At 31.6% G+C, this 26,689-nt stretch overlaps 1 protein-coding gene across 1 annotated transcript; it reads right to left on the minus strand.

Moving 5' to 3' along the window:
* Positions 1 to 3,868: 3,868 nt before the first annotated feature.
* Positions 3,869 to 26,420, minus strand: LOC130891249 (nose resistant to fluoxetine protein 6-like). Its single transcript, XM_057795881.1, has 11 exons — positions 26,153 to 26,420; positions 21,423 to 21,634; positions 19,982 to 20,207; positions 19,795 to 19,890; positions 19,454 to 19,650; positions 19,242 to 19,399; positions 14,878 to 15,046; positions 6,125 to 6,257; positions 5,057 to 5,259; positions 4,430 to 4,762; positions 3,869 to 4,185 (listed from the first exon to the last, which is right to left on the minus strand). The coding sequence occupies exons 1-11, from the start codon at positions 26,355 to 26,357 to the stop codon at positions 3,964 to 3,966; spliced, it is 2,154 nt and encodes a 717-aa protein (XP_057651864.1). The 5' UTR covers positions 26,358 to 26,420; the 3' UTR covers positions 3,869 to 3,963.
* Positions 26,421 to 26,689: the final 269 nt, after the last annotated feature.

The raw sequence follows: 26,689 nt of genomic DNA on the forward strand, positions 1-26,689 counted from the left end.
CTGAAAAGTTGTGACATGGCTTAGACTACTTACAAGGATGGTCCCAAAAGTACTTGGCCCTAAACACTAAAATTTTGGAAAAAAATATAATATATAATATAAAATATAATGAAGCAGCAATTCAAATTTTAATTCATTAATTTTGGTTATTCTAATATCGGATGTGAGAGCTGGTGCATTGTCTTGATGAACCAACACTTTCTTCTTATCCAATAGCGGCCGTTTTTTCTTGATTTCTTCGATCAAACCTTGCAATAAGTTCCCATAATACTCACGTTGATAGTTTTTCTTTTTTCACGATAACCTCCCTTATCAGTCCATTGTTTTGATTGTTCTTTTGTTTCGGGTGTCAAGTCATGGACCCACGTTTAATTCTTGGTCTTGAAACGGCATCAAAATTCGGTTTTATTTCTGTGAAACATTGGAAAACACTCGATGGAACCATTTTCACGACGCTGTTTTGGTTACATTGTGAGCAAACAGGGCACTACTACTACTAGCTCGCGCATTTCCAGTCGATGATCATTCAGTACCGTTTTGTGGATGTTCCTCAACATTTCTGGAGTCGTAACCCCATTTGGTTGATCACTACGATGCTGATCTTCGCAGGTCGTACGGCCTCGTTTAAAATCTGATAGCTGCCAAATACTAAACAACGTGGCGTCCTCAAATTTGAAATATGTTGTATAGATTGTTTTCTTTCTAATACAGTGGCATTTTTGAAGCAATTAACGCCATCTCTAAGTCAGGCCAAGTACTTTTTGGACCTGTACGGCAATATAACACTCATAATGATGATGATGTTACAATGTGGGCTAGAAATTTCTTTAAAAATAAAATCGCCATCCCTCCTGTGGCATTAATGAAAACTGCCTTAGATATTTGTAAACTGTTCTCCTTTAATTGGAATATTATTCACGCAAATTAACGTTTCAGCATACGCTATGAAAAAAAAAACAACTGGAGGTTTGTCTAGATTGCAGGGAGGCCTATATGCGAAATCAATTTGTGAGCATTTCTTTAACCACAAGTAAACTCTCGTCTTGCTGTATGATCATCACTTCAGGCGAATGTAAAGGCTTTAATTTGAGGCTCTATGTACTCAATTCTGTTTGTTGATATTTTAAGTGAAAACGGACTAGGATTCGCTTCCCCTGATCGATAGCTGCCCTGTTTGTTTTTTCATTAAAACTCTTGTCGGTGGCTTAGAAGTTTTTAACCTTTGATTTGATCGAACTCACACTTGGTACAGTCTGTTATGGATAACGACAGAAATAGACGACATAAGGATAATAATTGAATCGATCTAAATTTCTCTAGATCGCTTATAAAATGCAAAGAAGTACGGCCTGCCATGTGTTTTATTGTAATTGGAATTGCATGCAAAATTATGTGTGTCAATATCCTGCAAATTGGAATCTTTATATTAAATTAGATCTTTTAGGTAATTTTTGCTATCCGGAAATGTCTCAATATTTTTCAACAACCAATTTACAGTTTTGCAAGTTTTCATTATGTCTTTTAATTTTAAACTGTTATTCTAGAGTTGAGAAATATCTTCGTATATCACGTTTGATATACGTTGTGCAAACTGTAATCCTAGATATGTGGATTATATAATGATAATTTTATTTAATCTTTAAAGGTGAATGTTTAGTAATTACGTGAATATTTAACAAGTTGAATAATAGATATTTGTATTGATAGTTATTTTTCCCCTCGTACGGATCAAATCTTTCATCATTGTTCCTGTTTAGATGATTTTATACATTGATTTAAATTTGAGAAGAAACTTTTTTTGATTATAATTATAAATACAGAAATATTTGGACTGAAATGTTATATTTCTGAATTAATCAAAGTTAAGAAACGTACTAATTATTCTAAGTTTCGGTAACAGAACTTTATGAAACATTTTTCTAAAGAAATCTTGGAGAATTTATGAGAAAAATTACAGCTTTCAATATTAAATTTAATTACTTGAATGAAGAAAAATTTAAATTAATTTTAATTCAAATTCGTAGCATATGTAAAACATTTTTATTATTAAGATTACGAAAAAAAATACAAATTTCTGCACGGTATGAAATCTAAAAAGTATCCAGTAACTATTTTTAGTTTTAAACGAGTTTCGTTAATAGTACACAACATTCATGGGAATTTTGGAAGAATTCAAAGTATTTGAAGCACTTGAAGCGATGAAATTAGATATAAGGTTTGCTCTTGGCAGAACTAGTTCAGAAAGTGCACACTAAAGCGTCTTTGTGACAGAACCAGCGCTGGAGTCGCTGTGCAAGAGAGCTAGTTCAACAGTTCAGCCAGTGCAGTGCAATCTGGCATTACATCTTCGTCATCGGACGAACGTAAAATATCAAAAAGTACTAAATCGTTTTCCATCATTGTTAATACTACAAGGCCTGAATCACATCAAATAACCTCAAACTCTGCACTATATCGTTCTTTGTATCCTATCGAAATAATTCTATACACTCATGAACTGGCCTGCACTGATCCAGTAAAGTGCAGCTACCAAGAACAAACCCATAATGTTATCTTCAATACATCTTTAGGTTCATTTGAGTTTAATTCCAAACCGATTTTTTTCAATTAACTTCCACCGAAGGGAATGTTGTCTATAACAGTTTTTCCTACATCTTTTTTTTTGGTGATTGCATCGTTGTTTGTTCGAGTAGTATCAAATGGTTTTATTTTGGGTTGAGATGTTTCATCTAATTTGTCACTGAATAATATTACATTGGTTTTTTGAGTAGCCTCGATACTGTTTTTATCATATCTTGTTTTTTGACAGCTACATTAAGTTTTTGTTCAAATTAGAGCTACTAAATCTTCTTCAACAACTATACTCTGTATTCACTTGTACAACTTCTTTTTCGTCCATTATATTCGTATCTTATTTATATCTATAAAACAATTGTTTGAAAAAACTGTGTGGTCAAAATTCTCATAACTGTAGATTGTGTTAAAACTGCATATTTTCGTGCTACCTCAATCGGTGTGGAATTTTATTTTTAAAAACAACACTAATTTTGATCATTTGTACATCATAAATTAATGGTAATCCTTTGTAAGATACTTGGAAATATGAAGACAATCAACGAGATTTTGATTAAAGCATGTGTTAACAGATGTGTTACCGTATTAGAATGAAAAGTGGATATATGGCATTCGTGATTTGTTAGAAACGCTATTACGTGTACTATTTTTTCACTAAGTAGAAAGCAAGACGGGAAAATGGGATCCACCGCTGAAACTTTTATCAGCTCTTTGGAAATGGAATCTGGAAAGAAACTTACAGAAATGCGACTTAATTATATATTCTGATAGTCAAAGATTCCATGTCAAAGCTTCAAATCTAATCTGGAAAGGCTTCAGTCTTTTTGCTTCGAGTTTCCTGTCATTCGAGAACTAAGAAAAATCAGGAGGCTGGGAAGGTAGTACATGTCAGAGGATTCTACTAGAATTGAACCCTTTCCATCTTCTCGTCGATTTTAGAAAGCCATAATCAGACTAGGTTCAGCTGAAAATGACGAAGGTTTTTTGGGGAACGCGAAGAACATTCCGATAATATATTTACCGAATTCCCTTTGCTATGATACGTCAACACATATAATGTTTTGGACTAGAAACTTGTAGTAGAGCGAAAGTTTCCTCCTTGGAGCCATCTCAGATACGGTGGTTCATTCAAGCTTTGGAACTGAAGGGCGAGTTGTAGATAGTCAAGTGAAAAGCGCAGCTTCTTAAAGGTGGGAACAATATACATTAGAGGTCCACGTAGGCCAACGTAGTTCAAAAATACTTCGATTAGTACTTCCTAGTGTTAGAGGCGATTTAAATAAAGATCTAAGTATATTTTTTATATTTTATTAAGAAAACTCTAAAAGACAAAATTATTTTTCAAATTAGTACATTAAAATATCAAAATATTAACATTTCCATTTGGTGTTACAGTCTACTATCTTGTACATTATTATTATTATTTGTTATAATCATATTTTCTTCAGCTGATGGATTATTGTGCGTCACATTGTTTTTGGGTTTCATTTGAGTATTTTTTGATGGCATCATAATTTCCCTAAAGACTTTTCTGAAAGGTGCTTCAACCAATAAATATAATACTACTGCTGTTATAAAAGATAAAATTATGTCCGACAATGCTAAGCTCAGCTGCAACAAAAAACATGTGAAAAAACGTGCGATGAATAATATGATGAATTATTTTATTAAAAACAAAGTATAAAAGGTAATATATTCATATACGAAATAAATGAAAAAGATAGTTACGGTTTATTGAACTCAATCTTATTTTCATAGTTGTAGAGATGATTTAATAAATTGTGAAAAACAATTTTCATAGCTATTTCTAGGCTGATATAATATTGATAGAGAATAGAATAAATCAAATACTTGCCACGTCAAAGTAAGTAATTTGTCTTGGACTCATGAATCTTCCCGCAGACCTAAGCTGAAAGCTCATATGGCATAAATAAGCCCCATAGACCAGTTTACTAAGAGGAATCCATGGTCTCCATGAAAGAATTTTTTTCATAAATGTAGCATGTCCGAAGCTCGCCGTATATAAAATTCCTACGGTACCAATTCCCCAACCAAGTCTATGAAAAGATGCATAACTTGCTGCTTCTATAGCATTGTACGGATGGTAAGGATCATAAAACACTTTAGCGCTAAACACGCAAATTAGCATGATCAAAATTGAGGCAAAAATTATAGTGAACGATTTTATCTGAAACAAATTGTTAAATACTTATTAGAAAACTTGAATTATCATATTAATATTCTGAACTTCGGTCTTATACGTAACCAGAAGTGAACCTCACGACGACAGCAGAGAATAAAAACGCCATTAGACACCGCAAAAAACTCTTGACATCAGTTTTACCGATACAATCAATTCTGCTAATTTGTACAGATCAAATAATCTACTGCCTTATCATGTTAGTTTCTGCTTTTTATCATCAAAAATTTCCCTAAAGTTATTTTTTAACGGGATTGATTAGGCAATTCAAATGTTACTTACCCTGCATACATGTTTATTAGATTCTTTGAGCTGATAATATAAATATCCAGCAAACATACCAACGAAATACGGTGTGGCTCTGGTGTGGGTTTTATTGTAGGTCAATTGGAAATCTATATAAACTTTAGGTCCAGTAAGAAATTCTGGATAGAAGTGCATGAGACCAGGTCTTTGGTACATCATTATAATTGCAAATGGTATAGCTGGAAATACATAAAAATACGTTTATAAAAACTGACCTAATGCCATAATTTGGAGATAAATATTTGAATGTTCTACAAAATTAAATGATACCCGAGGTTAATTCCCTCGAATAACTTTGGGGATATTTACTCCAAATTATCTTAAATCTTAAAAAAATGAGGTGGAGAAATGAGAATATAGGAAGGAGAGGATGGAAGAAAAACATAAAAGAGAAAAGCAAAAGGTAATAAAAACAAAAATGATAAAATTAAAAGATGTTTCACAAACAGATAAAATAAGAATATGTCAAAGATAATAAAATCTCTGTTACCTACACATGTGAAACATAGACAATGATAAAAAGAGAACAAAATAAACTAGAAATATGGCAACGTAGAATGCTTAAAAAGATTTAGAGTGGCACTAGAGAAGATCGAGTATAGAGATTAAGAATAAACAGAGATGGCTGGGACATATGGGTAAAATGATAAGAAATGGTTAAAACTAGTACTAAAAGGTGGAGAAGGTTTAAAAAAAGAAGAATACCAAGGAAAGAATGATTGGAGGAGGTTAGAAGAGACTGGAGACTAGTGAATGTGTAATAAAGAGCAGATGTGGCAGAGGATCGAAGCTAGGGGCCACATGGTGGATGGTTGTATTACGATTTTGTTCAATAATATCGTTACGTTCAATCATATATTTTTTTAATGTATCATATTTTCAAGCTAGAAAAAAGGAGAAATTATCTTTTTTTCTTATTTTATCTTTTGGTTTCGAAGCTAAGTATCAGTTGAATGCACATTAGTAAATTGTATTTCTGTTAGTTGGACATTTCCCATTTGTATTTTTCATTACTTCATAATATTTCAAAGCTTTACTACATACCTAAAGAAAGCACCAGTAGGGAAAAAAGTACTCCCAATCCGAATTTCTTATTTCTTTTAATAGCCATCACAAGAAAAATAGCTATAATGAAATAGTGGAAATCACAAGGCAAATACCATGCGTGGGTCATACACTAAAAAAAAAATTCCCATGTATTTTAGAGTTTAAACATGAGTACCCGAAGAACAAAAAATATTGTAGTATTCATCATTATAACATATTCAGACCACGAATTTAATGTACTTGCCATGAAGAGGCCTCGAAGTGAATTTGGAAAGTTTTTAGGAGAAATACGATGTTGAGATATTACTTTCACAAGGATTTATCTTGGAAAATTCTCTGTGAATTTTTTCCTTTCTTACACAATGTCCCACCAACACCTGTGTCCATATTATAGTACAGTTTGCCATGCATCAGGATCGATGATGTGATTTGGAAAAGGTGGAGTTTTAAACTAGAAAATCTCGCTAGTTTTGATTATTTCATATTTTCAGAATTTCTTTTTAATAGCTCAGTTTGTTTTACTAATTAATAATTTTCATACGCCCAGCAATGTTTTTAGGAGAAAGGCTAACGGTGAAAAATTACATTCTCCATGCAAATAATCAAATAATTTGTTCACAATAGTCCTACAAATACTTATATACATTTTCTAAACATATTTAAACAATACAAACGAACTTTCGACAAATAATCTTTTTTATTTGCATTTGTATTCGTTTGGAATGTTTCACCGATAGATGCTTCAGATTCTGAAAACATTATTGTTCCGATTATACCGAGTACTAGGCCGAGATAGCACACTCTGCCTGGTAACAGGACTAGACAGTACTCGGTAGGAAGCACTGATTCAATAGCACGTCTTTCCAACTCGGATAGTATAGCCAGTAATGTAGCCCGAATACGCAAATGGAAAACCCAAAATATGCAAATCATTTGGTCCAAATTTGCACAAAAATTTCGAAAACTTGCAAGAAAATTCCCTTACATGAATTGATTAATTGCCAAATAAACAGACATTTTAATTTTTCTTTACATAGTACATGTAAACCTAGTTCTTTTGTCCATATATCAAGCAGAACTTAGGGAGTGAGATAGAGATAGAGAGAGCTTTATTGTCAAAAAATTTGTAGACAAAAGCTTGTAAAAACTAAAAAACAAACAAGTCGTTTACAGAGTAAAAGACACTTTCCAATAAATATGCCCTCAAATTATTACTGAATGCGGGAAAAGATGATATCGATTTAATTTCAATTGGCAAGTGATAGTGCATTTTTTTCATTGTAAAATATTGAGCCCTTAACTAATTCTGAACGTGGAGTAGGTAGGTTCCTAAGAGGATAGCGATGCAACGATCTTTCTGAAATTGGAGAAGCGTGTTCACGAATTATGCAAACGGATTCAAATATGAATAAGGAAGGAAAAGTCAGAATTTTAAAACTTTTAAAGAAGTCCCTGCAATGAGCTCTGGTGTTTAGTCTGAGTAAATATCTAACTATCTAAATTGAGTCGCACCACACGTACCCCAGAAGGGAAGGTCATATCGAAAAAGCGACCCAATAAGGGCAAAATAAGCTGTTAGGGAGGTGGATAAGTTCAGTTCTTGGGAAATTGATATCAACTCAAAACAGGATGAACTTAATTTTTTAAATAAGGCGGTAATATGTAACTACCATTTCAAGGAATTGTGGACAACAAGTCCTAAGAATTTTACAGATTCACGACGTCAATGGTGGTGTTATTTAAACAGGCTAGAAACTTTGAGACAGAGAAAATTAGAGTTGCATCATGATTTAAGGGTGATTAGGGCACTAGATATGGTCCTATGAAGTGCCGTTAGACCAGGGTTGCTTCAAGAAACTAGATTCGTCTGCAAATAGACATATTTTACCACTGAAGTCTAGATGGTTGTTTATAAACAGAAGAAACAAAATACGATCTAGTACTGAGCCTTGGGGCACTCCACATTTTATTGGTTTGCAAGAAGACATCGTTCTATCAACTGCTACAACCTGACTTCTGTTGGTAAGGTATGACTAGAGCCATGCAAGAGGTGTTCCCCTGAAACCGTATTACTTCAATTTGTTGATTAAAATATTATGATTAACACAATCGAAAGACGTAGACAATATTGTTGCAGTGGAGTGTTGGCTGTTCAGGCTATAGTATACATTTTTTAGATCTTTTTTATTTAAAAATCTAGATTGATGGATAATAAGTAATTTACATTTAAATAGAAATGATAAAATCCTCTTTTTGACCAATCTTTCAATGATTTTAGATAACGTGGTAAAGAATGCGATCGGTCGATAATTCGATGCTTGATTTTTATCTCCTCGGTTTTTATTCATAGCTAATCCATGCTGTTTCATTATTTTTCTAAATCCTCTCTACATGCTTTTATCAATTTTTACGTGGCTGCCCTCTTATCATTTTTATCCTCAATAAGGATCTTTTCATTCAACTATCTTCCTCCATTCTGGCTATATGCCTGATCCAAAGGTTGGTACCAGTTGCCAAACTGATGCAAGAGCATGAACCCGACCCGTTTGTTTATACACAAGAATTCTTAGAACTGAAATGAAACAAATATGTCCATCAATCCCGTCAGTTCTACGTCCGAATTTGGGCTTCCTTTCAGGTTTTAGCTTTTTACTGTTCGATTGAGACTGAAACTGATAACTAATATGACCGTGGTGGGTCGTGCAGCTAAAATGATATTATCCACAATATGTTATTTACTGAGAATATATGCAGATATTTGGAATTCATATAATATGCAAAATATGTGAAATATGCGTCTTGCTTAATTGTGTTTCATTTTATTCTGATTCCGCGAATTGTTGTTATCACAAAATGAAAATACAATTAGTTCATTTACGAGTGTATAAATCACAATTATTATGAAACTTCATCTCTTCTACTCGTTATAACACAGCGAATCATATAAACTTCTTAATATCTTTTTTATATATCGTCGTAGTGCCATAATGTTGAAACGACGCGGTCATTCCTTATCTGAACATTTCGTTAAGTACAATTATCCCTTCAAAGACTTTTTTTATTTCAAGTTCAAGATGTTTCAGTATCAAAGTAGTAAGGTACAGAAAAATTAGTTATCGAGGTTCTACTGGATTGGGAAATTTGACACTGTAATACTTTCACTTATTTTTTAGTACCTCGTATTTTAAAATGTTGTTTTCATTCACCTTGGTTATAACCTTTGATTCAGTCAATGTTTTCCAATTTCCTAGTTATCATATTTTTGTTTGTATAACTTGATTGGCTTAAATTTCGAGATTTAAACTTGATCATTCACATTTTGAATCGTATTTCCTTGTAATTATTTTTGTTTTCCTTCAATATTTATCCTGTTATTGAAATATGAAATTAAGGACGAACACGAAATTTATAAAATTTATTTTAGGAAGGCTACGAATCGAGTGTTCATTATAATTTCAGTAGTTGATTACCTCTACAAAATGGTTCTATTACTATTTTGAATATTCATTTGAAATCAATTCAAAAACTGCAGAAAATCGATGAATTTTATTTTCCATGGGGCACAAACATTTGAAACCCCTTTTGAATTGACGTATAATTCTCTTATAATTGTATTTTTATTTGATGTAATGTTAAATTTTCGAGTTATAGTTTTGACATATTGGAAACAACACATATTTCCAAAATTAACTTGTTAGGTTATTGATATTTAACTGGTAAGAAGAATTTTTAACAATCTAAAACATCCATAATCAAAAGAAGTTATATTATATATGGAGTACCTTGTAATAATTGGAACGCTGCATAAAAAGGGGACAGACATCTCGGTATTTAGAAAATAGATTTAAGGGTCATCAATATGATAATAAAATAAAAACCACGAAAAAACATACATTCAATTCTAGAAATTTATAATTTAATTGATAGCTGCTACATATTTTTGAAATGTAAATACTAAAGAAAAATTATTTTTCTGGTTAAAACCGATTTTTATTTTGCTGATAATTTGTTTCTAGATTATTTGTTGGTACTGGCTGATGAAAAGAAATGGAAACAATATGGTTAATCTATAATGATAAGAAAAATGCTGTGTAGAGCCTTTTTTTTTTCTAACTTCTGCTGAACAATGTTTCTGATTCCAAGCAATCAATTGTACTAGATGTGATCATATTTTTAAATAAGAAATTTCAGCTAAGATGGGATTTCTGTAATCACTTTATTAACGCTACCACTACACCAACAGTGAAAATTATCAACTTCCGAGACTGAGTGAACTGTGTAAATGGGAAATTTCTGGAAATAATTATCATTTCCAAATGATATTCTTCTACGAAAACATATATAGGATATATACGATCATATTTTTGAATATTATTGAAATACCATTGACATGATACCATGTTTAATATAGGATTAAAAAAATCTACAAAGAAATCGACCTCATAAAAAACGAGCATTTGGTAGAAGAAGGTGACGATTCTGAAGATGAGGTTGATAACAAAAAGGAGATGAAGATAGAGATGAAAAGGAAATTCGAGAAGAAAACGAACTATATTTTTAGGAATAGATCAACAAAAACCATTCACTGGTGTCGCCAAAAAATGGCCAAAAGGCAGCTAATTGAACAAATATATTCGAAAAAGGTGAGGTTCTATCTATGAGGAGCCCTTAAAATCCAAGTGCCTGAACATTGCGTTGTTTCAATGACCTTACAAACAAAAAAAAATAGACAGTCTTATTATAAATTCTTTTTTTTAAATACTTACGAACATCAGTAATTATTTTTTATTATATACCAGTACGTATAAGGAATAAAAGTATAAATTATTCTACTTGTGCTTCTGATCGGCCGAATTCAGTAGTCATAAAATTTTCAATAAATTCACAGTCTTAAACTCTTTAAGGCAAATCGGTGATGATTGAAGACGTCGTCAAATATTTGATTTGTTATCAATAGTTAAAGTGTTAGAAAATATAATAAATAAACTTTTGTAGTAACAATTACTTCGTGGAAAATCACTAAAAAAGCTCGTCAATTAAAATTGAATATCAATGACATGGTTATAAGACGATTGTGGAATCAGAACTAGTTAAAAGGAGACTAATGTAAACTTGATTGTGGTACGGTAATGCTAACACTATATGCCCCAGTCACCAGATTTAGTACCACGCGACTGATATTTAGAAGGCAACGACTAAGCAGAAAAACCTTTTCAGAAGTGCTTTCGGTCATTGATTTAACTTTAGGATAAGTATATTGCTGGACAAAAGCCTTTTTATTTTGATTTTAATCAAATACTTCACCGCGTTTCTGATTTGCTCTTTAAATAATACGTAAAATCGAAATCAAACCTGATTTTTAAATATTAACCAACCAACGCGATTTATTTTGACTGGACGTTACAAAATTTCTTTCATGTTATATAATGCATGATAATGAGCCCAGTTAAATTTCACCGTTCTTCATAATTGTTATGTAGGAGAAAGTGGTGCAAATACTGTTCAAGGTTAACGATTGTAGATGTCTTAGAAATTGTATGTCATGAAACGAATAATGTCTTTTGTGTACCGTTAGTACCTTATTTGGAGGATACTTTTTAGCAATATGTACATGAATTTTTTTATGTAATAGTAATTAAACTCGATTTGACCATGAACGTGTTAGAATATAGGTAATAATTATTTTTATGGGACTTCCTAGAGAACGACTTTCGAATCATCAAAATAAACTTTGCTATTTCATTCAACAAGTTTCATATAGCATTTTGTAATAAAGTTTTTCATAATATACAATATTTTTCTATTTTCATAAAAATGAAGATGTAACAATCTATTTCTGACGTCAAATCTTATCCACAAATATGTATCACTCAATAGTAAGCTGCTGTGGAAAGAACACGAAAAAGCACTCTACAGCAGTGGTCCAGATGCACCCCCAGGGGTCCATGGAAGTAGATGTATTAGGTCACTTCTAGCACAAGTACAGGGGAAATCAATGAATGCGACAGAGAGAGCGCAACGTCACATTGACTATTATGGAACAGATGTCGCTACGTGTATTAACAATGGCGGACTCTGCAATCAAAATGACGGTGCCTACTGTGACAATACGAGACCCTACGTCACGCTGCGTCACTGTGAAGTAACGCACTAATTGATTTCGCTATCTATCTCTCTCGTACTCATTAATTTGCTTATACTTGTGCTAGAAGCGGTGTAATATGTCTTGGTAATTAGTAATATTAGTAATAAGTATTTTGAAAGTGGCTTATGAGGGAAAAAAGAGAAATTCTACTCTAAACTTCACAGGAGAAAAAATTTGAGCTGAAGCTCAAGTATCCTTGAGGGTGAATATCGCCATCGTGTGACCCTCAGAACGTAAGCAGATAGCACCAATAGAACCAGGCTTAAGATGAGGAAAGACAACCTCTAAAGTGCTCAAAGTTTGGGCGGCCTATTATGTTTATTTAACATGAGTAACGAAAATTGCTTGACAGAGGGCTATCGAAGGAAATTTGAAACTCAAGCTATTGCATATACTGCATAAACTACAAAAAAGAGTCCGAAAAACTTTTCTGGGGACCAGAACCTTTCTGTGAAATCATCACCGATACAATATTGATAAAAAAGCTAAGACACTACCTTTCAACTAGAAAAAATGCAGTAGCTGCAGAAAATCTACAGATTGCAGATTCATTGGGAAAGAAAAGAAAATATCTATCTGCGCACTTGCTGAATACATGAAAGAATCTCAGTGGTCAAGACCTGGAAGCATATTAGCTATAGCACAGACAGAGAGAGTCGTAGGAATGTGGAAAAGGGAAGGACAGTTCATCTTTCACGTATGCGAGTCACTTCACCAAGTATAGCAACAAACATTTGATAGATATTATGTTTCATCACCTAGGGCGGATTTGATTAGTACAGAAATTGTGTTGATATTGTTGTTTAAACAAAATGCTGGTTTATCACTAAATGAGAGAGCACTCTGTATGTTAAACAGTGTACTGGCGCGTATATTACAAAAGATAAACAAGCAATTTGTAATATACGATGTGTTGTTGCATAAATCGAGCGTGTTATACCGAATTACTCTCCTAAGGAATGATAATAAGACCGCATTTTTATTATTTCACAAAAAAAACGGTCTAGTAAATAATTAGGATTACAAACTTGACTAATAAATGTTGTTTCGTAAGAGATTAATTAGATTTATATAGCAGAAAAACAAAAATTATTAATAAGTAGGTCGAATGCTGTTTAATCTATTAATAATCTTTTAATCAGTAATAAAAAAGTATAGAGGTGGAAAAATGTCTTATGTCGATTGAAAATAGTTTATTTTCAAATATATTATGACTGTATTGACCAAATTTCATTTTATTTTTAATTAGATATTTTTTTTGAAAGGGGTACTGTTAGTTCAGAGTTTCTCCAACCATTGTTTGCTATTTTTAAAGAACTTTTTATCTTGTTTCTTCTATCTTTTCGTAAAGCATGTTTTCATGTCTGAAAATAGCTAATAGGGACTAGCTTTGGAGAATTTGGTAGATGCGGAAGAAATTCGGGTAGAAAATATACTATACAAATACATATTTTTGAATTAATTGCACTGATTTCAGTTTTATTTTCAGTATAATTTCATACTTTTCAGTTTTGAATTCTCAGCCGCAATTTATTATATGGGGTCTCATTCTTTTAACAGTAAAAAGAATAAAAGCAGTGACTTTTATTCGAAAAACCCAATAGTAAGTTGGTATAATATAAGTACTAAGACCCTACAAAATTGTAATACAAAAGAAATTATAGGTATATCGTTTTCAGAAATGTTGGTAACCAAAATGGATAAGAATATGAATATCCAACTGTTCCAAAGGTTCAATTCACAAACATATTTTGTTAAGAAGTAAATACACAAAGGTTCTGAGAACTCAATTTCTCCACATATTCACTTAAATTAGTTTTTGCCTGTTTCAACTTATTTTTAAGAGCCTTAAGCTAATTTCTTGAGCTATTCCAATCATTTTGAGCTTCTGTATCATTTTGATCAATTAAATAAACTAGTTTAATTAATTGACAATTGGGTTCTACTTTATATCAATAAATATATTGAATATATTGATCACAAACTGCATTCAATTGTTTCTAGTTTATTCATAACGTTTTCATCTGATTTTCAGTTGATTCAAGGGCTTAATAGTTTGAACCGACAAGTTGTTTTCAGTTGATCCAACTGAAGACGTTGGTAACAAGCTAAAATTAAAAATCTAATGAAATTTCATCACTTTTGGATAGTTGATTAATTTCAACAGTTTCGGTTAGTTTCAGATATTTTTACATTATTTTTTTCACTTTGTTTCGTTGATTGTTTGTGTGTGACTGAATCCGCAATGTCAAGACACATTAAGATTTAAAGTTTGAAGTACTTTACAACTTAAAATTTTTTTAAAAACCCCACGGTTCGTTTCCAGTAAACAACAATAGAAGCATTCTGAAGTTAACTGTTGTTAACTGTTATTAATTAATTCCATTATGTTTTAATCGAAGTAAATACCAGTGTAGATTAATGAAAATTTATAGAAATTTGTGCAATTTCAATAGTATGTAATCTTCAATAAATTTTAATCTAAGAGGCGAATTCAATTCATTTAATTTACGTATTGAAAGAGATATCCACGTGATTTAATTTTCACAGTTTAAAATATAAAAAATTCAGTTTTTCCAAAAACAAATGTATCAAAGTTACTTACAGTGTGATCTTCATTTACGTAATTATTTATGTACAATAAATTAGTCCACCAATTTTGTCTGCAGTCATTCGAATCTGCTCCCGCCACAATTTTCCAAAGAGGACCTTCACCGGTGTGGTTGAAAATAGTTGCGTAATAAAAAATAACAAGGGCATATACTGGCGTTAATCTGGAAAATAGTGTATGTAGTTACATATTAACCACAATATAGTTAAATAATTAAATAGATATATCGAAAATATTTTCTACATAAGATTATATAAATAAAAATTTTGTTGCATTATAAAAATATGTAACGTATATAACCTTCAGCCATTTAAATAATGGAATCAGGTGAAAGTCAAAACCATTAGCTTATATTGTAACAATCTTAAGGAGTGTTAGTATTGAAAAACAGGAAATAATACTTATTATTCAATAGAATCGTAGAAAGATTCATATTTATTGTGTTAATAAATTTGAAAATGTCTTTATTTTGTTTTTATAACTACTGCTACTGCTTCTTAAGTTTTAAGATAGACAATTTTTTTCATTCCGATTGAGGTACCTTCAAAACATGTTATTTGAACAAATCAACCGCTTCTTTAGTTGACATCGCAATTTATTTTTGATCTGCTGGAATAAAAAGTAATCATTGGGTGCTAAACAAAAACTGTACGTCGGATGACCCATCAATTCGATGTTTTGACTGTTCAAAAACGTTTTTGTTTGAACTGATGTTGTGAGAGCCCGAACTGTCATCGTGGAGAACGATTCATCTTCTACGACTGGTGGCGACATGTGCATTTATTCCAGAAAACAGGCGGTTATTTGTTTCAAACTGCAGAAAACTTGTGTTGGATTTGGCTTGTTTGAAAGGCCCATAAATTCGGTTGTTATTTAGTTTAGGCTTCGTATGGATAAATCCACACATTTCTTCGCACCAATCGATACGAGTTTTTTTTGAGCGATTGTAAAATTATGCGGTATACAACGCGAAATATTTTTGACAGCCGAGTGTATGCGAGTGAAACTAATGCCCTAGTATGCGTCAATCTCAAGGGATGTCACATGACGATCTTGCAATATCAGCTTAATTATAGAAAATCATTGCACTATTTAATTCCATTTTCGACCAAAATGAACGTTTTAACTATACATAAACAACTCAAATGTACTTGTATGACAACTCATTCACTATTAAAAATGTCAAACTTTATGATGGTAATGTTGCCAAATCTTAAAACAAGTAATAACAGCCCTCGTATCCATCAAATTATTATTATAAATAATCCTGTCAAAACATTTTTTAACAAAACAACATATGGCAATGATGTTATAGAAAAAACATTATACAGTGGGCTTAGGTGTAATATATCGTAGAGCATTCACGTTCTACGCATTTTCTTTGAGCCCATCTTACTCTGTAGTAGCTTCTGGCCTATTTATCAAGTGTCCACTTTCGCATTCGATATTTTGGAAGACCACAGACAGTGACACATATCTCTGCGAATAGGTCCAGTCATTTGTCAGGATTTGCAACTTGGTACAGTCCACATATTGATCTAACATGTCAGCCCTTCCCATAGAGCGGTTATATGATAGAAGAAGCAAATTCTGGAGGACATCTTAGTTGAAGCAAAGTTTTGGTTCCTGTGCAACGAATAACTGGGAAAAAGTTATGAAATAAAAACCTCAAGGACCGAAGGCACTGGGAGAGCATCTAGAAGCTCCAGAACGATCTTAGACACCAAAGAAATAGACCTAAATTTTCCATGATGAATCATAAATTTTCTTTATTTAATCAATTACTTATTTTGTTAAAAGTTTACTTCATCTTAATCAGATAATTTATCATTGCAGGCTTATACAAAGTTAGAGATTTTGTAGCTTTTCTTATTGATTCCAGCAAATTATTCAACGTTTTATTCGCTAATAATCTCTAACAACTTTTATTGAGTTATCAATTTATTTGCTCGAAATCTTCATGGTTTATATTGACAGAAAATACTCTATAATCAGTATGGTAGTTTAATTTCTTAAATTGCCGTGACTATTTAAAACGAGATCTGTCGAAATTAATATCACTTACACCTGCTAACTATTATTATGTACATTTTACTATTTTTATATCCGCATAGGATGTAAAGTATCCATAGATTTATCGCTATTATTATAAACAATAGTAATAAGTAGTCACGACATGAATATACAGATTATCGACATAAAAAACATGTCATTAATGAGTTGCAAAAGTGTTTAAAAACAAAACTAGAAGATTAAATTCGTCATAGCTGACATAAAAATACAGGTTGGTTCTAAAATCGTGGTATAGCCAAAAGTTTAAAACAAGAATAATTATTCGCGGTATTTCTAAATTCATGTGACAAAATTCAGGAGATGATTATTAATAAAATGATATCCTATAGCGAAATTTTCAAAGCTAAGTCAATATAGTTTCTATAAATTTCCATAATGCCTCTTTCAAGTGTCTTTAAATTTTGTTTCATTTAGTTTTACGTGCATGCACTTTCATATATTTAAGTCAAATAGTTTATTTATATATAGTAGACGATGAAAAAAATTATAGCCACGCTTAAAATAGAAAAAAATTTCTTTGGTTCAATTTAATTGCTCGAAAAAAATCTCGGAAACGTGCTTCAAAATTTTCAATTCAGAATCAGTGTACGACCAGCGACAAGTGATATCAAGGTAGCTGGATTTTTTGAGGAAATGCAAAGAGAGTAAATACGTTGGATATTTTTTAGTAATACGAGGGCTATTCAAAAAGAGAGTAAAATGTCTCAAGTGGCTAGGCGCGCGATGATCAAGTATACGTTGATGGTGTTTTATCTTAGAAGAGTAACTAAAAACAAGCATCGCTGAAAGTTGACATTCAAAATTTCATTTTTGCATAACAATATTTGGATTTCATGACAAAATTAATTCGAATTGTACAATTTTCTTTATGTGCCTTATATAAAGTTACGATTTGGCGCCTCGGTTTGAAAAATTCTAAAGGCTAAATTCTAGGACGAAGGAATTTACAAGCTAGTTTTCGTTCATGAATTTGTGGCTTTTAAATATTTGAAAAGTTATTTTTACAAATCATCACAGGTTGAACTTAATTTACATTGGTTATTTTGACATTTGTTTATATTGGTTATACAAAGTACATTGAAGTTTTCTTCACAATAAGCAATCGTTTCTTGGGAACTTTTACTACAAAATTTGAATTATGCCAACAATTTTTATTCGTTTTCTATAAACTGAATGGAAATTAATAAATTAACTTGGTAATCCATTTTTTTAAAATTTGTAATTATATAAATTACACCAACCACAATTACGTTTACATTTTGTATATATATAAAGAAATAACAAGCAATAATTGTAAATAATACCGAGAATAAACTAATTTATGTATTGAAATAATTAGTAATTTGCTCCAACTGAACAATTCTAATGAATGTGCTACAGAATAGAGTTCGCGGGGTTACAGATATAAGTTTGTTCTAAATTTTCGATGGAATGGAATTCATTTTGTCATTTATGACTTGAAAATTTTTTGCAATAACATGACTCCACTGGATAGCATTCCAATGATAAAAAACAATGAGCAGGTGTTTTAGACAAGTCTACACAAACTTAATTTTCTTGTTTATGACCTAGCAGAATGAATGAGGACGACATTCAACGGTCATTGCATGGCACTCTGTTTTGGAAAACATGTAAAATTTGAGCCGATTGTTAGCGGAAAAAGTGTTAATAACCATATTAAGTTGAGGTTGTTAAAACAATTTGTTGATAAAACTGGATGAAACTTCTGAAGCTTTTGAAAACTGGAAAAAGTTTTTCCGAAGTTATCAGAAACAAAGTTAAAGTTTTTGTTGGTCCACAAACAAGTTGATGAATAGTAGTCAAAAGGCAAGTTTGAGCATTTTTAGAGCAATATTCTACGGATTTTTAGGCAACGCAAACTTGAGAAAAGTACATTTCCTGTAATTTACATTGCCATGTTGTAAAAGATAAGAGCATATTAAAAATGAGAACTGTATAAAGGCCAATATAGTGAAAGCATGATTGGAGACTAGATTTGGAGTTTATTGAGCATGCACTTCCAAATTATTCTCCAATCTTTCTTGAAAAATTATTGTTTCCTCAAATAGCATTCACTTCCTTGTGTTCCCGTAACCCAAAAACAATCTTCGTGTCAAGTATTCCCAACACTAAAAAGAGTCGTTTTTGCGTCAAAACTGCTACCTCAGTCGGAGTGGAAATATGTTTCAAATAATACAACTAGTGTAGATCGTGAATATTTGTTTTCTCATTACTACATAGGATCAACCATGAATATGATGAATAAAACCAAACCCACAACTCACCTGATATATCTTAATATAATTATAAATCCAGGACGTAGATGGTATCTCTCCATCTGATTCAAAAGACTATAAACTACTAATAATCCGCTTAGAATGAAGAAGGAATCCACAAAGAGATCACCATGGAAGAGGAAGCATGCCATAGATGAACGGTATTGCTAAGAATAAAAATTAAGTACTAGTATATGAAAACTATATTTTTTCTTACTTACATATTCCAAATAGTCAAAATTTAGAACTGCAGATGATATAAAAGTTCCGAAACGGTGATCTATTATGATAGCCAATATGCATATAGTCCTCATACCATAGAGGATGCTTAGAGCTGGATTCGATTCGTCTGCTCTATTCAATTCAAGAAAATTTCCTCTAGCAGAAAAAGCCATGATGAATTTTGAGGATCGCGGCTCTAGAAAAACATTTGTAATTCCAGACCAACTTCTTTTAAGTGTTTAGATTAACACATTTTCGAGATCTTATCCAAAAAAATGTTCTCCAGGATGTGATGTGATTCAATGATAATGAGTTAGGGATACCAAAAAGCAGTACTCACTTTTTAGCAGTTTGTCCTTTTTAGTTTCTACTGTTTTGGAATAGTCACATATTGTAGCCGAAATTACCAAAACTGCTAGTAAGAAAACCAACAAACTGAAGTTAGAAAATATATGTTAATAGAGATTTGTTCTACTGATATAAAAAAAACTATTATGAGTTCATAAAATATTAAAAAAATACTTTCCAAAAACATATATCCGCTACATCAAAATATTGACTTTCTGCTTTTGTATGGCATAAAGCTTCATTAAATTTTGCTTTATATGTGATGTTTCGTTGCGTGAATTTGTTTTCTGTTTTTGCTAAGTACTCGTTAAGGTTTTCTTCAAGATCTAATATTGAACAAGATGAAGGCACACACCATCCCACATTTATAACGTTTCGTGACTGTTGTGATTTATCATCATATTTCTGTAAAACCAACATATTTCAATATATATGGTAAATCAGGTGTGTAAAATATATCAAAATAAATGATTTCCACTATTCTGTCGTTCTTCAAAGGAGAAAACAACTACTTTCCTGACTACTGCCTCGACGAATATTGAATTACATCTCCTCTGAAGAGGACCTTGTTGTCGATATTAATATCCCCAATAGCTTATATTCGCAAAGAGAGGTTTATAACCACTGACTAGTTTCGACGTCTTATTACAGTGGTATAACAACCCTCGTTAGGGCCTGAGGCCCGAACTGAAGACAAAGTCAAAGAACGTCGCTAGTTGACACCATCCTTACTTCCAACTGCAAACCACTAGTCAGGTAGAAATCTAGCGAAGTCGCCGATAATATAGATTCCGATGGTGAATGGAATGTGTGTGAAATATATCAAAATAGATTATTTCTACTATTCACCTCTGAAATAATTTCGAAATTGTATTCTGCCGTTCTTCAAACGAGAAAACAACTACTTTCCTGACTAATTCCTCGACGAATATTGAATTGAAAGTAGTTATTGAAGAAAATAGATTCGTTGTTGAGGGGTCATACATATGGTTGATCTATGGGGTCATATAATAATCAGACAAAAAGCGTGTTTCCAAAAAAACGTATTTTGCTTGATGTTTACATGTTTATAGTTTTTTTTAATGGTTTGAGAACAATTTCTAATAGAGTGTTAAAAAGTCATAATTGCCTTTTCTCTAAGTAGTACTAGCGTTAAATAATGAGTTGTTTTAGTTGAAGAATTTCGTCATAAAAAGGAATGATGCATGTTGAGAATTGATCAAATTGACAGCTGACCCGATCTATCCCAACCTTGACACTATTTTGTTTTATATAGAGTCAAAGTTGGTAACCATGTTTATATTTATTTTCAATTTAGTTAAGTTGGCAGGCAATAAGCCCTCTTAGATATGTTTAAGTGACAGTGATAGTATAACACAAAAATTGTGACAGGCAAACGTGTTCCAATTTGTAATTTTATGAATTTTTAAGTATTGAGCAACAATCCGACGATTGTTCAGCAAGAGTTTTGTTAATCAAAACAAGTATCAAAAATACTTGAATTACAACAAATCGTCTTCTAATAGGAGAATATTATATTCTAATGAAAATAAATTTGTGAGAACCGTTGTTTTGGAGGTGAAAATAACTTATTAATTAGAGAATTATTAGAGTACGTACGTATAATCTTTGGAATACAGATTGATATGGATCGTAATATAAAGAAAATGGGTCTCTGTTTCCTTTTGGTTTCGGTATACTAGCTGTAAGAGTTGCTAGACAATATTGTGTTGGAAACGGTGCGTTAGCCGATAAACACTGATCGAAATGCCCCATTTGAAACACATTCCCGCGTAGAATCCCAGCAGAAGATTTTGATGTAGCATCCCACACTGAAACAAAGGAAAAAAGTGAAGAAATCAGATAGAAGATCATGATTTTCGAATAAAACCTCAGCTTACATTGATAGACGTTCTCTATAGACTGAAGATTGCAAATCATTCGGAAGGAAATTTGATTATTTCTTATATTCACATTCTAACTAAAACATTGACACTGCTTTTTTAGAGAGTTTTAGAGAGAAGGTAACACAAAATCTGTCATTTAACAAAGAATTTTGGCATCAAGCTGCTTAAATAGAAATTTACTTTCTTTATATATCTATAAAAATACTACAATTTGTTACAGAAGAATGAGCGTCAATGTAAATTATTGGTCAGGTCATTAGGGAGAGGTCTACCTAAATTTAAGTCTGCAGGACTTTTACTGTAATCTACGAATAGTTTTTTTGCTACAATACAAATAAAGATATTTCTTTAAATGCTTAGCAATTTTTAATTAATATCTTATTGCCTATGGAATTTGTTGTTGCTATTAAAAATGTGATTATTATATCCAGGTGTGTACAAATACCTGCACCGGATCTAACAAGGGCAAGCCTATAGTGATCCAAACAATTATTAAAGTTTCTATATTGATGATTTTCGAAATCGAAATAGAATCCTTCTGGTAGGGTAGATGTTAGATCCCAAAAGTCTTTTCGACTGACTTCAATCTGTTGCTGGGGGCACTAAAATCCTATTTTAACCATTTGTTTTCATCAAATGTACAACCTGTTCTGTATGAAATTAGAGTAGGGCCACGTTCTGATAAGATATTATTAATAATTGGTCAGATATCGTTAACTAATGCAATATATTTTTGGATGGCGACAAGGAATAGTTTTTAATCAATTATATATCCCCCATTTTGCTCAAATACCTTTTGTCATCTTTCTTTCAGCATCATAATTTCGTGCTCATAAAATTTCTGGTCCTTATTAGCAAAAAACTCAAGCAGGTGCGATTGAACGTCATCGTCTTTTGTGAAAATTAGACCATTCAAAAAATGCAAACTTCGAAATAAATGGTAATGAGATGGTGCCATATCAGGGCTGTATGGTGGATGTAGCATCACTTCCTAAACATGGTCCAATAGTTTTCCAAGAGTTGCCATTGATGTGTGACGCCTTGCATTATCATGGCGGGACACTAACCCTTTCCGATTTGTTTGTTTAATTCCGTTTCATTAGTTGTTGAAAGTAAACATCAGAATTTATTATTTGGTTCCTTGGAAACAGTTCAAAAAAACACAACACCTTTATAATTACACTAAACTGACAGCATGAGCTGTTTTTCAGTATCACGTGATAAAGTACAGCACTAACATAAGTTATTCAAAAAATAAAGCAACGCTCTCTATGAGTAAAAAGCAAAAGTACTTAGTTGACAAGCTTATGAACAACACTGTTTTAGACTGGAGGCTGCTTGATTATTTATAAATGTTCTAACTTGCTAAACATCAACTTGATGCAACTATTAGCATATTTTTCAAAAACAATACAGAGTGGCATTATTAACTAGCATTTGAACTGAAATAAAGAAGTTATTAGATAATATATGACTGCACTTTGTAAGAAAAAAGAACAGTTCTTTAACAATAACTCTGACGCAACATATCATATTTTTGAATTTTCTATAAGGTGTAAAATATAGAAAGTATTCAAATTGACAATATGCTCAATGAATAAGGAACGTTCGGATTGTAATAATTCTAAAATTACCTAGATATTTACGCAATGCTTATTTTCTAGGATGCGTCCATATTTGGAGCATGCCGTTGCGATGTGATAAATTATATAATGATTTTAGAAGTAATTTTTTAATTAAAATACCCCTTAATGAACTGAATTGATATTTATACGACATTGCATAGAAACACGTTTAAAAAATGTTGAAAACTACTACGTCTTGGAGATTTAAATTAAAAAGATAATGAGAATACATTTTTTGGCAGTCCACCTCAATAGCAATATTTCAAAATTTGTTAAATGCACATACATACATAGCACATTACGTCCATTGGACCAAGGCAGATTTAATTACTATAAAAATCATCAGTGGTGGAGTGAAGGTTATACAGATACAACAGATAAAAATCAAGAAGGGAAATTAAGGATGAAAAATCTACTTTTACTGTTAGTATTATTAACGAAGAGGAAAATTATAATAATGTTACTCTATGAAAAATGTTATTGATTATGATTAATCAATAGTATATCATATAATTAGTTCGAGATTTTGGTGTTTAAGCATCTTCCAGTCACTCTTTGAAATCTAATAAATACTACCGTTATAAAATTGGTTCAAATTTTGATGTTATTTTATTTTCAACTGTCGTTATTACATAATTGGAACATTTATTGACATGAACAAACACAGAAACATCTCACAAATTAAATATATGTGCTGGAATTTTTAACAAAAGTTTCAGTGAAAATACTAAATTTGTAAGAAGACGATATAAATAGAATGATTACTGATTTAATGGAACATGAAACTTTTAGTGGGACTATCACCTCCACATTAAGCGTATCATAGTTTTTGGCCACCGATTAACGAATTGTCGCATTTGGATTTCTTTTTGTGGGGAAAATTAAAATTCAAAATATATGTCAATTTTCTTGTATATTTTGCGACAAAGAATTGTATCAGAATGACGATTCCTGATTGGAGATATTTGAAAATACATTGGACTCGCGGAAATTCAGACTTTGTCTCAACCGGTATCCTCTATAATCCAAGTCACATTTTTGATTGTACATAAAATTCACTTATTCGACCCGTTAGTTTTAAAGTATCAGAGCGAGTTAATACCTAAACACAGATAAGTCGGGAAATATGGTAGTGTGGAAAACAAGAGAAAAAGATTGTCTGGTCAAGAGATTATAAGCGAAATTTCTTGTTGTACAATAATAAATTGGGAAGATGATAACGATACTATTGCAAATACCAAGTGACAGCATAAAAATTAATTAACATATTTGAGCTAGGTTGCAATGGACTGAAGAAAATGGTACATTTTTCAATTAACTTTTAGTTATGAAAAAACTGATGGACAAAACTTTGTCTCTTGTGTTAACAATGTCAACCATGAAAAAAATGATGCTTTATTGGTTCACGATATGATTTTTAATCCTTGTCTAAAGATTAGTTATTATTTTTTGTAAATTCTAAAGTATACATGAATTAATTTTATAATCAAACATTGTGTTGTTCAATTATCTAAATACAAAATATATATGTAATGACTTTTAGTTCAAATATGGATGTGGGGAGAAAAAATCCGTACAAATTGTCTGTTTTTAGTTCTATTATTTTCACTTAACTCTATAAAACAATGGTTACTACACTATCAATACACACATAGCTAAATGTTTTCAAATGTTACATTAAATCATAAAATACTTAACATCTCCAATGTTCGTGAACTGAATATCAGTGATCAGTGATCTAACCAAAGTTTCTCTCTTCTTTCTTAGATTTTTTTTGCTTTTCTGTCTGATCATGACTTTCTTTCAATCGAAATACCTGTCTTAACACGCCGACAGATATCTTAAATTATTTATTTGGCTATTCCCATTCTTACAAAGTGATTAACCGTAAACAATTTCTTTGCAATTCGATTTCTTATAGATATTCCATACTTGGAACAAAACGTCGTACGACAAAACAATTTATAACATTCTCAATCAATACCTACTTTAACCTTTTCACTGCGACGCCCTTCTATAGTCGGGCCAGTGAAGCTTTCCCTACTTTACCCCATTTTATTAGGGCCAGACGAATGTGCGGACCATCCATAAAGTCGGGCGCCAGATTTTCAACATCTGACTGCTACAACTGATTAAAATAGTCCCGTAAACCCATTCTAATGGATTTCAGAAATGATTGACAAAGTCATACTAGCAGTGAAAAAGGTTAATTGTTGAGCTGTCTGAAAATGTATGATTTTTTTGTTCCCACACCCTTAGAATTGTGTTCCTCTGTAAAATGTCGATTTGGAAGATACTTTTTTCAAAAAACTCTGTTCTATAGTGGGTCTAAGACAGATCAGACAAATTTAATGGCCCTACAATATAATTTTTGGATTACCATGGAGCTACTGTATAAAAAACTTCTCAGAATTATAGTTATATCATAATATGGAGGTTAATGGAGATGATTTCGAACATTTAATTATTTAAATTGCTGAACTGTTAAGCTTTTTGTGTTATTATTACTATTTTAATCCAAAATATTGTATAATTCCAAAAAATTACGACGTTAAGCAGAAAAATAAACTATACTTCAGATAATGTGTCTCTCTCTCCATAATATTTGAAGTGCTTTTTAAACAATTCTCAAAAATGTTGGGTTTCTAGAGGTATTCATTGGAAATAGTTATAATAAACGTCCTATATGCATAATAATATTTAACAAATATCCATATTGTGAGTTGATTGTTGAAGAATATTATAATTATTGTCTAAAAAGTACATAAAACCAGCTAAATCAATTTAATGAATCAGTTTTTTATAAAATTTAACTCACTTTCGTGTGCCCACAAAGTAAAATTCCTCAAATTATCCATATACAAATCACTGTGATCTCTACAAACGGTATTTGTACTTTTCGAAACTGTTACCGGAAGGGGTGGAAAGATCTGTAAAGCTTCATTTTTACCGAAAACTCCCACCGAACACCAGCACAAAAAAACCAACCATCCTAATAAACTCAACTGAAACATCTTAAGCATACCGGAAGCATTTGTATATCAGATTTAAAAATCGATTTGAAATATATACAAGTGAAGTAAGATCGCTACTTAATAAAGCTTTTATATAATGCGCGAAGGTGCTCTGTCCTTCGTATCCTTGACAAAAGTTTATATTGTCATGCAAGACAGCGATTGTTTATAATCTTTTATTACACCAAAAAGCAATCAATTACTTTTCCAGTCGTTCATTTTTTATGGTAAATAAATACCATTGCAATAAATTGTTCTAAGAATTAACTATTTCTGAAGAGTCGTAACTTTACAGAAATTTAGATTTTTACGAAAATAAAACAATATGTAATTGTCAAATT

This window comes from Diorhabda carinulata, chromosome 3 (genome assembly GCF_026250575.1).
Source record: "Diorhabda carinulata isolate Delta chromosome 3, icDioCari1.1, whole genome shotgun sequence".
In the NCBI taxonomy this organism is placed as follows: Eukaryota; Metazoa; Arthropoda; class Insecta; order Coleoptera; family Chrysomelidae; genus Diorhabda; species Diorhabda carinulata.

Excerpts from the sequence above, each read along its gene's own strand:
- LOC130891249 (XM_057795881.1), bottom strand. The coding sequence starts at position 26,357 with ATGCTTAAGATGTTTCAGTTGAGTTTATTAGGATGGTTGGTTTTTTTG. Across the intron at positions 21,635-26,152 it reads TACTTTGTGGGCACACGAAA|TGTGGGATGCTACATCAAAA; the intron begins GTGAGTTAAATT and ends CCTTTGTTTCAG. Across the intron at positions 15,047-19,241 it reads ATTATATTAAGATATATCAG|ATTAACGCCAGTATATGCCC; the intron begins GTGAGTTGTGGG and ends ACTATTTTCCAG.